Source organism: Chaetodon auriga, chromosome 3, assembly GCF_051107435.1.
Source record: "Chaetodon auriga isolate fChaAug3 chromosome 3, fChaAug3.hap1, whole genome shotgun sequence".
NCBI lineage: Eukaryota > Metazoa > Chordata > Actinopteri > Chaetodontiformes > Chaetodontidae > Chaetodon > Chaetodon auriga.
The window spans coordinates 30,403,052-30,413,883 of record NC_135076.1 but is presented as its reverse complement, the minus strand read 5'-3'; the positions used below and the strand labels follow the sequence as shown (position 1 = coordinate 30,413,883).

Sequence of the window (10,832 nt, the reverse complement as noted above, 5' to 3'; positions counted from 1 at the left end):
AAAAAGAAAAAGTCCGTCTCTTTAAGGAAACCTCTATGTTGTCCTAAACAGAGTTTGAAATAAAGTCAGCAAAAATTATTTGTTTATCAATTTGCTGTTACATTTTTTATCCAAGAAATTGATATCTCCAATTTTTAGAGTGGGCAGAAAGGGTGTAATCAAAGAAAACTGCATACTATTGTGTATCAGTCGGATTAAAGGAGTAGGAATTGCTTTGCAGATCTTTTCATACCCTCTTCTTGAGATAACAATGTTATACTTTGTGGTGACGTCCTCAAAGGAAAGCAGTTGTTTCAGTAGATCATAGACAAACACTAACCCACTGTTATACCGATCAGATTTGAATATGGATTTTTTGTTTATGGTAATAACTCTGTTGTTCCACAGCAAAGAGTTGTGTGGAGAAAAATTATGGGTAAACATCATCCTCCCAAACTGTAATACTTGCTTGTGGAAATTGGATAGTTTTACAGGAATTTTCGACAACTCAAAGTCACATTTAAGCAAGAAATCAATCCCTCCAACCTTATTAAAAATTTTGTTGGGGATATGGTACCATATAGATTGGGATTGAGACATACAATCTTTCAAACATTTGATTCTAAAGGATGCAATTACGGATTCAAATTCCATGGCATTCAAGCCCCAATTAGCATAGCCCCTAACCAGTTGTGATTTATGGAGATAATGAGTCTTGTTCTTCCATATGAACTTGAATATAACAGAGTTAGCAGATTTAATCATTTTTGAATAAGTGTGCAGAGAATGGCAAGCGTAAATAAGTCTTGAAAGACAATCTGCTTTGGACAGAAGAATCCTACCCAGTATAGATAAGTCCCGTGTGAGCCAATGATTTAGCATCTTTTGTACTGCTTTCACTCTGGAATTAATATTCAGATCTTCTCTATCTTGTGGAGTTAGTTATCTCCTACAGTGTGCAGTTTGTCACATTTTTGCCATCATTCCTGAGGTTATTGTATATAGATAGATTTAATAGGACCACAAACCACATCTTCCTGTCAAGAATTGTTGACACATGGGACAAAATATGTTATTAGAAATGTGTACAGTGTCCTGCAACTCGACTGATGCACCTGTAAGTCCCTGCTGAGGAAATAAAATTCCCCCATTCAGAGGCGGCGATCCAGCGGCGCCGCGTCAGATAAACACAAATGACAGTCTAACAAAATCGATACAAATGTTGTAGACATTATTCAGACATGTCGTAGAAACAATATAGAAGAAGTAAGACACAGATAACCCATATTATCAGTTTTTATAGTTTTGTTAAATATTTTACTGACAGGCAGAATTAGAGTCAGCTAGATGGTCTGTGTGGTCCTGATACGCTATTGGACTGAATGAATTGTGAAAGGTTTGTGTTCAACACTGGCGAACATCAGTATTCGTAGTTTACTAATATTCTATTAGGCTTAAACGGACTCCACTGATGTATTTTCTGTTTTCCATTTTAAAGGTTAAAGTTCACTTGTGAGGAAAACGGTGTTGGTTTTTATCTGCGTTACTGGAGCTGGAATTAAAATACGGTAAGGTAACGTTAGCGGGTAAGTGACAGTTCTCCATTTAAACGGTTTAACTCACGGCTTCTTCACATACTAAGAAACTACTACTAACTACCACATATTACCTGAACTGTATTCTGATTGAAGTCTGGTTTAATTCGGCATATACCTTCTGCACAGAGCTGCTGGTTTTAACTGGAAAGTCTCGGCGTTTACATTGAAAGTACAGCCACCCTCCGTACATGCCATTACAGGGAATATTCCTTAAATTCAGAGTTTTTTGAAGGGAGTTCGCAGTGAATGGTCGCAGGGAAGTCGTACAGGAGAATGGCAAAAGTTGAAGAAGTATTCAGATCCTTTACCCCAGTAAAAACCGCAATACTGCTATATGAAAACACTACAATTACCACTACGTTTCAGGTAAAAATTTGATAGTACACATGGTAAGAAATAAGTTAGAGGATACTACAGCCAGCCTGTTCACCCTGCTGCCGTACCACCATCCTCCTCACTACACGCAGCTGCATACTTTCACTTGTTTATTCATCCATTTATATAACTTTGGTTTTGTGAGTAACATAAAAGGACAGCTAGCATTTAGTATACAGGCCTTTGTTGAAGAATGCTAAATAAATTAATCAACAAAATGTACAAAGTGCCAAAAAATATTCATTATGCAGACTGTCTTTCTTCACTAATGTTTTATATGTATTAAAGTGTTAATGTGTAAACAGCTTTGTACTTATATTACACATTATACACATTTAGGTCGTTTACTCTGTAATCATGTGAAGTCATTTCTGTCTAAAACATAGTCAGAAACACAGCACCTTGGTCACTTGTGTCTCTGTGTTTTTAGGTGAGGCCTCCAGTGTCTTCTTCTGTGGTTAAATCATGGAGTTAGCATACGTGTGTGAGTGGGAGAAACGTCCAAAGAGTACTCACCGTCCCTCCATCCCTCTGGTCTGCTCCTGGTCCTGCAGAAACCTGGTGGCCTTCACCACAGATCTGAAGAATGAGGACGACGACAAAGGTAGGCACCTGCAGCACAGACACGCGCACGCACGCACACACACACACACACTCCTGCAGCACAGATACATCCACCAACACACACACACACACACACACACACACACATGCACGCACACACGTGAACTGTGAGGTTCCAGCTTTATTCACCAGAACATCATTCAAGAGGTGGCGAGGCGACTTTAACCGTGTGTGTGTGTGTGTGTGTGTGTGTGTGTGTGTGTGTGTGTGTCTCTGTGTGTGTGTGTGTGTGTTTGTCTGTGTGTGTGTGTGTGTGTGTCTGTGTGTCTGTGTGTGTGTGTCTGTCTGTGTGTGTCTGTGTGTGTTTGTGTGTGCGTGCGTGCGTGCGCGTGCGTGCACGCGTGCACGCGCCTCAGATGTTAGTCACATGATCCACATCATCGACACTGAGCACCCCTGGGACGTTTACTCCATCAACTCTGGACACACTGAGGTCATTTCCTGTCTGGAATGGGACCAGTCAGGTGAGCTGAACTTCATTTCATTTTTCCAGTTTTACTGTGTTTTATGTATTTTATTTTATTTGACTATTGTATTTAATTCACTGTTTTTTATGTTTTGTAGTTTTGGTGCTAATTTGCTTTAATTAGCTCTGCATCTATGTAAAGCACTTTGTTTCATAGTTTTAAAAAGTGTTTTTTTTTGTTAGTATTATTATTCTTATTATTTCACTGGTTTATTAAGAAGAAAACTCATCCAAAAAAGACTAGAAATTGTTGAACTTGTGTTTTGGCTGGAACGTTCTAGCAGTGCACCAGTTGTTGTGTATCAGTTGCAGCATGTGTCCAGCTCATGTAGCGTCACTGCTTCATTGTATGGGAGCATTGTGGTTTCCCGTTAAGTTACAGTGGCGCGGGACTGACGTTACAATCAGTTAGAACCGTTTGCAAACATTTTCAACATCGTTAGTATAACGAGACAGAAACAGAGTGGAAGGTGAATCATTCTCCCCGCAGCGTTCAGGCAGCATCTCACTGCACATTCAGACCAAAGCAATAACTGTTGCTGTAGGAGTGTTCATGTCTGCAGACCTGTGATCAGACTCAGTGTAAAAAATGCAGCATTTAAGTATCCGATCGCAGCACTTCGATGTGAGTTCACCATGAGCATGTTAGTTTTTTATGGGAAAAGCTGTGGAAATGGCTAATGTGATTCTTCTACATTTTTTTGCTTTCTACACTGTACTGAAAACATACTGAAGGGTCACAGCCCTAAAACTGAGGTACATGCTGTGAATTTTGTGCACCTGTAATACTGACTGGCTTCTCTATGTACAATCACAAAGTGCGCGTCTGTCAGAACGCAGTCCACTTATTCCCCCAAGACTCAAAGATGAAGGTTGATGATCTCTTTATGGTGCCTTTATTTTCAGAACATCACCCTTACAAAGTTGGTTGTGCATGCGTATATACATGTGTGTGTGGTTATCAACTCACAACCAGGTGATAAACAACATGCAGCAGCATACGAACTTCATCCACTCAATTCAAACTACTCCTTCCGAGTCTCTACTTCTGTCTCTACTTCCAGCAGTACACAGCTTGACAGCTTGGTCGGATTTTGCACATCACCTGCCCTGCCACACAGTCTTCAGAACAGCACCGTTACACCCGTATGAGTGTGTGAACATCCCCTCTGCTGTATGACTGCAGAACGGACCCTGAGAATTTACTGGAGCTCATCCATGCCTCAGCTTGTGTATTTATGGGTCTGTTTGTTTGTGTGTGCAGGGTCGAGGCTGCTGTCTGCAGACGGTGATGGTCACATTAAATGCTGGTCGATGTCAGATCACCTGGTGAACAGCTGGGAGAGCATCCTGTCCAGCTCTCTGCATGGAGATCCAATCGTAGCCCTGAGCTGGCTTCACAATGGAGTCAAGCTTGCCCTGCATGTCGAGATGGTAACACTCGCTGACGCATAAACATATAAGGCCAACACATGTCGAAAATAATACATATATTTTAGCTTTAGACTTATGTGGACAACAGTAAGTATTTGTTATATATTCACCTGCAGACAAGTAAGTGAATTGTGTTTACTTGTTTTGTTTTGGTTCAGTCGGGTTCTACAAACTTTGGTGAGAAGTTTTCTCGGGTGAAGTTCTCTCCATCTCTGACTCTGTTTGGTGGGAAGCCGATGGAGGGCTGGTTGGCGGTGACAGTGAGCGGTTTGGTCACCGTGTCCTTGTTGAAGCCGGGTGGAGCTCTGCTGACAGCCAGCGAGAGCCTCTGCCGGCTGAGAGGACGGGTGGCATTAGCCGACATCGCCTTCACTGGAGGAGGGAACATCGTAGTGGCAGCCACTGATGGCAGCAGCTCGTCTCCCGTCCAGTTTTACAAGGTCAGAACCAGAAGAACACCTGATTATCGCATTGACCTCTGACCTTTACTGGTTCTACCAATAAGATGAAATAAACAACGTTCTGTGTGTTCAGGTGGTGGTCAGTGTGGTGAGCGAGAAGTGTCGCATTGACACCGAACTGTTACCGTCTCTGTTCCTGCGCTGCACCACCGACCCCATGAGGAGGGAAAAATACCCTGCAGTCACCCACCTCAAGTTCCTCACCAGAGAGAACTCTGAACAGGTAACCAGTTGAACAAGAAAGAACTCTGAACAGGTAACCAGGGAAACCAGAGAGAACTCTGAACAGGTAACCAGTTGAACAAGAAAGAACTCTGAACAGGTAGTCAGAAGAACCAGAAAGAAATCTCAACAGGTAACCAATAGAACCAGAAAGAACTCTAAGCAGGTAACCAGGGAAACCAGAGAGAACTCTGAACAGGTAACCAGTAGAACCAGAGAGAACTCTGAACAACTACCCAGGAGACCCACAGAGAGCCATCAGAACCAGGGAGAACTCTGAATGGGTACTCAGTAAATCCAAACAACAGAGACGTTTTATTTCATTTCTGTTCTGACAGATCTGAGAACATGAAGAATAGATCATCAAATCGAGCCTATCACACAGAACCTGCAACTGTTGCAGAAACAGAGAACCTGACAGAATGTTTGTGTCACAGGTTCTGCTGTGTGCATCCAATCAGAGCGGCAGCATCGTGGAGTGTTGGTCTCTGAGGAAGGAGGGACTTCCTGTCAACAACATCTTCCAGCACCGATCACCAGTCGGTAGGAAACACAGACTGGTTCTAACTGGTTTAAAAAGGTTCTAATTGTTGAGGTGATGGTGGATCACAGTTCACTCTGTGTCAAGTCTCAGCGTCTCTTACTTCCTGCCTTTGTCCAGTTGGGGAGAAGCAGCCGACCATCCTGAAGTGGCGGATCCTCACAACCACCAACGATCTGGAGCGAGTGTCGGCCGTAGCTCTGCCCAAACTGCCCATTTCCATCTCCAACACTGACCTGAAGGTGGCGTCAGACACCAAGTTCTGCCCTGGACTTGGTGAGGAGAACTTTGCCTGTTTCTCAGCTGTATGGGTGTGTCAGGAATTTAGTACTAGTACCTGGACCTGGACCAGTCTTCATCAGTTACACGTGTGCTTAAATGAGAATGGCTTCTCTGCGAAATGTCTGTCCAGAACCTTTGGACTCTTGAAAGAAACCAGGTCCAGGCCCAGGCTACATTCAGGCAGTCGTAACCCTCTGACTGGTGGAGGCTGGTGCTTTAAGCAGCCTGAGAAGAAGACCTGTAGAGAGTACAAGGCTGTAAACATGTATTTGTGGAGATAAATGGTTTGATCTGTATTTTGATTCAGAGGTGAATCCTTGTGTTTTATTACCTTTTCCTAAGATGGTGGAATCAAACATTTTCAAATAAGCTGCGCTTTATAAAACGTTTTTCAGTGACTGATGGCTTTATTGATAGTTAATGAACAGTTTTCTAACGAGTTACAGAGCAATTCTAAGGCGTCACTAAGAACAGGTTTTGGCCTGTGCAAAAATAACTTACTGTATGAAGGGTTTACAGATGTCTCCTCACCCCACCTCTGATGCAAACGCCTAGACTCTTAAACCAACCTCACCTGCAGACCGGCTGCTTAAGAACCGGTTGTCTCCATCCTCCTGTGTTTTCAGGTCTGGCTCTGGCCTTCCACGATGGCAGTATTCAAATCCTCCACCGCCTCTCCCTCCACACTATGGGGATTTTTTATGGCTCTTCGGCCTCCTCAGGTCAAAGACCCGGAGACGAGTCCGCCATCAAGCGCCAAAGAACCGGAGGCCCCGCCCTCCACTTCAAGGCCCTGCAGTTCTCCTGGACCTCACTGGCACTGGCCGGAGTCGATAACCACGGCAAGGTGAGGAGTCGTACTCGCAAAGATTTTTTTAAACATGCTTGATATTGTTGCTGAAGTTGGCTGAACCTGTGTGTTGCTGAGGGAGATGTACCTCTAAATTAACAGCTTTAACTGAAGTTAGCTTCATTTCACAAAGTTCACTCAGTTCCAGTTACACATTTCTCCATCCAGGAGGCTGAACTCCGACCTTTTTTATTCAACACATGTTGCTGCAGCAGTTCAAGCTGCTTGTCGTCTACTTTTGTTTGGTGGTCGGTGCACTTACAAGCTTTGACAAAACACTGGCATAAGTCAGACCTGCATTAGACAGGAGAGGTCGCACACAACTAGGGAATTTACCGGAGGGACACCGTGTTTTGGACAGACAGGAAATAGATGCCATGTGTGCAGAACAGATCAACATAAAAATCACTGTACGACAAAATCCACGTGACAGCAGTACATGCAGACGCATTGTTTGTTTTATTTTTTCTACCTCTCCTTTTTATTCATGCTGTCTGTAACAAGTGAATTTCCCCACGTGGGGTCAGTAGTTCTATCTTGTGAACCATTTTAATCTGCCCAGAGATGCAAACTCAACTCATTTTGCATTCATTTCTTATGTGCACTCACTTGGTGCACGTGATTTCTTTCTTGTGAAGCACTTTGAGCTGCAGTTCCTCTATGAAAGGTGCGATACAAACAGAGTTTGTTGTTATCAAGTCTGGATGAAACAAAGATGCAGATTACTGTCTCTGCATCAGCCGTGGGTAGAAAACACCTCATTTCAGCTTCTTTAGCTGTTGCTTCATTTGAAAAAGGCGATCTTGGTGATTTGGTTGTTTCCTCTTAAGCTCCACATGCTGCGAGTGTCGCCGTCAATGGGTCAGGTGGTGGAGATGAACACGACCCTGCGCCATCTGCTGTTCCTGCTGGAGTACTGCATGGTGACGGGTTACGACTGGTGGGACGTCCTTCTGCATGTGCAGCCCACCATGGTCCACAACCTGGTGGAGAAGCTGCATGAGGAATACATGAGGCAGAACCAGGCACTGCAGCAGGTCAGCAAGGCATGATGGGAGAACGGCAAGGAGGCGGTCAATCAGATCAGACTGTAGAGTCGAACTTAAGAACTTAACTAATAGCAACAGCTGTCATCGATTATATACTGACTGGCACTTCAGCTTCTTCCACCACTTACTGTTCAGCTTCCACTTCAACTGCTCACAGGGCTTAAACTGAACACTAAACGTTTACCAACTCCGTTCAGTCAACTTCAGTTGACGTTTCAGATACCTCAGCTGGTACTTAAACTGCTGTCGCTTCTTACATTACCAACCACCACTTCTAGTATTTACAGTGCACACACTTCAACTATCTGTGGCGCTTCACCGTAGAGTTCATCTGACATATCTACTGCTGTCCTCATACAGCTGCTTTCAGCTCCCACAGTTAAGAGGGCTGCACCTACGCCCCTAGAATCTGGAGTTGTGGTCAGGGCAAAGCAGGCTGTGGTCCATGTCCCACTGTGTTCACACAACACACACACCCACTTCATGAGAAATCAATAACCAGCGCATACCTCACCAATTCATCACAGTACATTACATGTCACTGGTGTTTACCATGAATGAATGAAGCTGGAAACGACACAAAACCAGCAGAGAGCAGAGGAGGTCTCCATGCACCCAGAGACATGAGTCAAAGCACCCGAATTCACAGTGAGTCTGATTAAAAAAACTTCTTACAGAGTGAGTTCTAGAAATCCGAGGACGTAGAAAGAAACCAAAGAGCTGTGGGAGTTAATAGATAATTAGAATAGTTCTTTTTAAAATAAGTTTTTTGAATCATCTTAAGGCGTGAGTGGAAAGAAATGTTCGTACAACTGCATTTCTTACATTTTGCGACTCTAGCGTAACATCATGTCGTGATCTTCAGTATACTCTAAGAACAAATATTAGTGCAGAAAACTGCAGATAAACATTTAATATCCAGGAATTCACATTAGACACTGCCGCTGACTATCTGTAATAGTTTGGCCACAGTATCACTCTGAACACACACAGTCCAGCCAGACAGCTTTCAACTTAGTCCTGTGTGGTAACATCAGCTGCAACTCGCCATGAACATCTCACACGTTAACATTCAACTCGTTCAGACACTTTAACTGTTTCCAGCTGCAGTTTTGATTTCAAGTGCACTTCAAGAAATTCAGCCTTTTCCAGTTTCCTTATTTTCTCAGGAACAACAGCAGTAAACTACACATCCCACGATGCCTCAGTGTAGCTGTATGTCCCCTCTTTAACCAGAGTGATGTCTGTCTCAGGTACTGGCGACGCGTATTGTGGCGGTGAAGGCGTCTCTCTGTAAACTGTCCACGGCGACGGCGGCTCGAGCCTGCGACTTCCACGCCAAACTGCTGCTGATTGCCATCAGCTCCACCTTAAAGTCTTTGCTAAGGCCACACGTCCTCAACACACCTGACAAGAGTCCAGGTGACCGACTGACTGAGATCTGTGCCAAGAACACTGATCTAGGTGAGATACCTTAGGAACAGGTGAGAGGATGGGAGGTGATTATCAGTGACTGATCACTGTGTGTTTCCTCAGATATTGATAAAGTGATGATCAATCTGAAGACTGAGGAGTTTGTGTTGGATGGCCCCCCCCTTCAGTCCCTGCAGCAGCTCATCCAATGGGTGGGAGACTTTGTCCTCTACCTGCTGGCCAACCTGCCAAACCAGGTGAGCAAACAAACACAGCTGCAAGGTCCAGGTAATGACAGCTAACGGCAGATGTCTTTCATGGGGAGCATGGAATGAAGGTGGAGGTGGAGGGTCTTCCTTCCAAACAATGAGACATCAGCCAACGACCAACAGAGCACAACCCAGTGACTGACCTCCAGCTAGACTCGCCTCTTCAGCCATTCAGAAGTGTTTCTGCACGTTAAAAAACATTCTCATAAAGGAAAAATAAATGTGAAGTCTAACACTGTTCGATGGATAAAATCAATAATAAAGGTCTGTACAAAACTGCAGTCCCCAGTCCTGCAATGCAGGTAATCTATCGAGGATAAAAGCACCAGAAAGCTAAAAGCTTATTTCCACTGTGGTCCTCATAAGGAGAAACGGGTAAGATGGCTGACAAGACAATAACTCAACGACAACCCAACCAGAGCCAATGTTTTGTCCTCCTATCCTGCAGGGCTCCATGGTCCGGCCGGGGTTTGGCTTCATGAGGGACGGGGCTTCTTTGGGAATGCTGAGGGAGATGTTGGTGATGATCAGGATCTGGGGTCTGCTGAAGCCTGGCTGCCTGCCCACCTTCACCGCCACATCAGACACCCAAGACAGCATGCAGCTGTTGTTCAGACAGCTCACCCGGCTGTGGCTCTGCTGTAAGGAACTGCCAGCGTTCTGTTTTTGGTCCTGACCTGGTCCTCCCTGAGAGGACTGAACCATGAGCCCTTTTACTGTTGATGTTGCCCAACACGTCTCAGAGTGGTCCCAAGCTCCCGTTCTGTGGATTATTGGGGTCTGTAGGTAGATTTTGCTTGTGTCCACGGCAGGAGCGCGTGTCCGTCCATCCTGGTATAAAAACTGCGGCGTTGTGGTCGTATAAACCGCCACATCAGGCTGATTGCAGACATCCTCCCCCTGTTCTGTTACTTATCACAGACGCTATGTTAGTTTTGTTGTTGCCACATTCACTGATTAACTGACTGTCTGTGTCTCAGCTCGGGATGACGGCCCCCCCCAGGACCCTGATGAAAGTCTGATAGATGAGTGCTGCCTACTGCCCAGCCAGCTACTGGTTCCCAGTATGGACTGGCTCCCAGTTAATGATGGCGTCATCGTCAAGCTCCAGGGCAAACACCCTCTCAGGCTGCAGTTTGGAAAAGCTTCGTCTCTGCCTGGAGTGGGCTCCACCACCCCACTGGAGGTCTTCACCAGGTAATACACACCTGAACTGACTGAGGGGTTGCAGGTGAAACACGCTGAGATTATCCCAAAGACAATCAAAAA

The 10,832-nt window shown here is 44.7% G+C and overlaps 1 protein-coding gene across 2 annotated transcripts in view; it reads left to right on the top strand.

Moving 5' to 3' along the window:
* Window positions 1–1,335: 1,335 nt before the first annotated feature.
* Window positions 1,336–10,832, top strand: part of med16 (mediator complex subunit 16) — a 10,618-nt gene continuing 1,121 nt past the window's right edge. The window contains exons 1-15 of one of the 2 annotated variants that reach the window (XM_076727240.1): window positions 1,336–1,375; window positions 1,478–1,547; window positions 2,383–2,556; window positions 2,933–3,040; window positions 4,307–4,476; window positions 4,635–4,916; window positions 5,011–5,160; window positions 5,597–5,702; window positions 5,821–5,976; window positions 6,609–6,829; window positions 7,663–7,869; window positions 9,135–9,345; window positions 9,418–9,551; window positions 10,012–10,204; window positions 10,544–10,760. In XM_076727240.1, the coding sequence (XP_076583355.1) occupies window positions 2,418–2,556; window positions 2,933–3,040; window positions 4,307–4,476; window positions 4,635–4,916; window positions 5,011–5,160; window positions 5,597–5,702; window positions 5,821–5,976; window positions 6,609–6,829; window positions 7,663–7,869; window positions 9,135–9,345; window positions 9,418–9,551; window positions 10,012–10,204; window positions 10,544–10,760 (2,294 nt within the window). In that variant the 5' untranslated portion in view covers window positions 1,336–1,375; window positions 1,478–1,547; window positions 2,383–2,417. Of the gene's footprint in view, window positions 1,376–1,423; window positions 1,548–2,382; window positions 2,557–2,932; window positions 3,041–4,306; window positions 4,477–4,634; window positions 4,917–5,010; window positions 5,161–5,596; window positions 5,703–5,820; window positions 5,977–6,608; window positions 6,830–7,662; window positions 7,870–9,134; window positions 9,346–9,417; window positions 9,552–10,011; window positions 10,205–10,543; window positions 10,761–10,832 lie in introns of those variants that run through there. The other variant, XM_076727239.1, reaches the window with a different exon arrangement.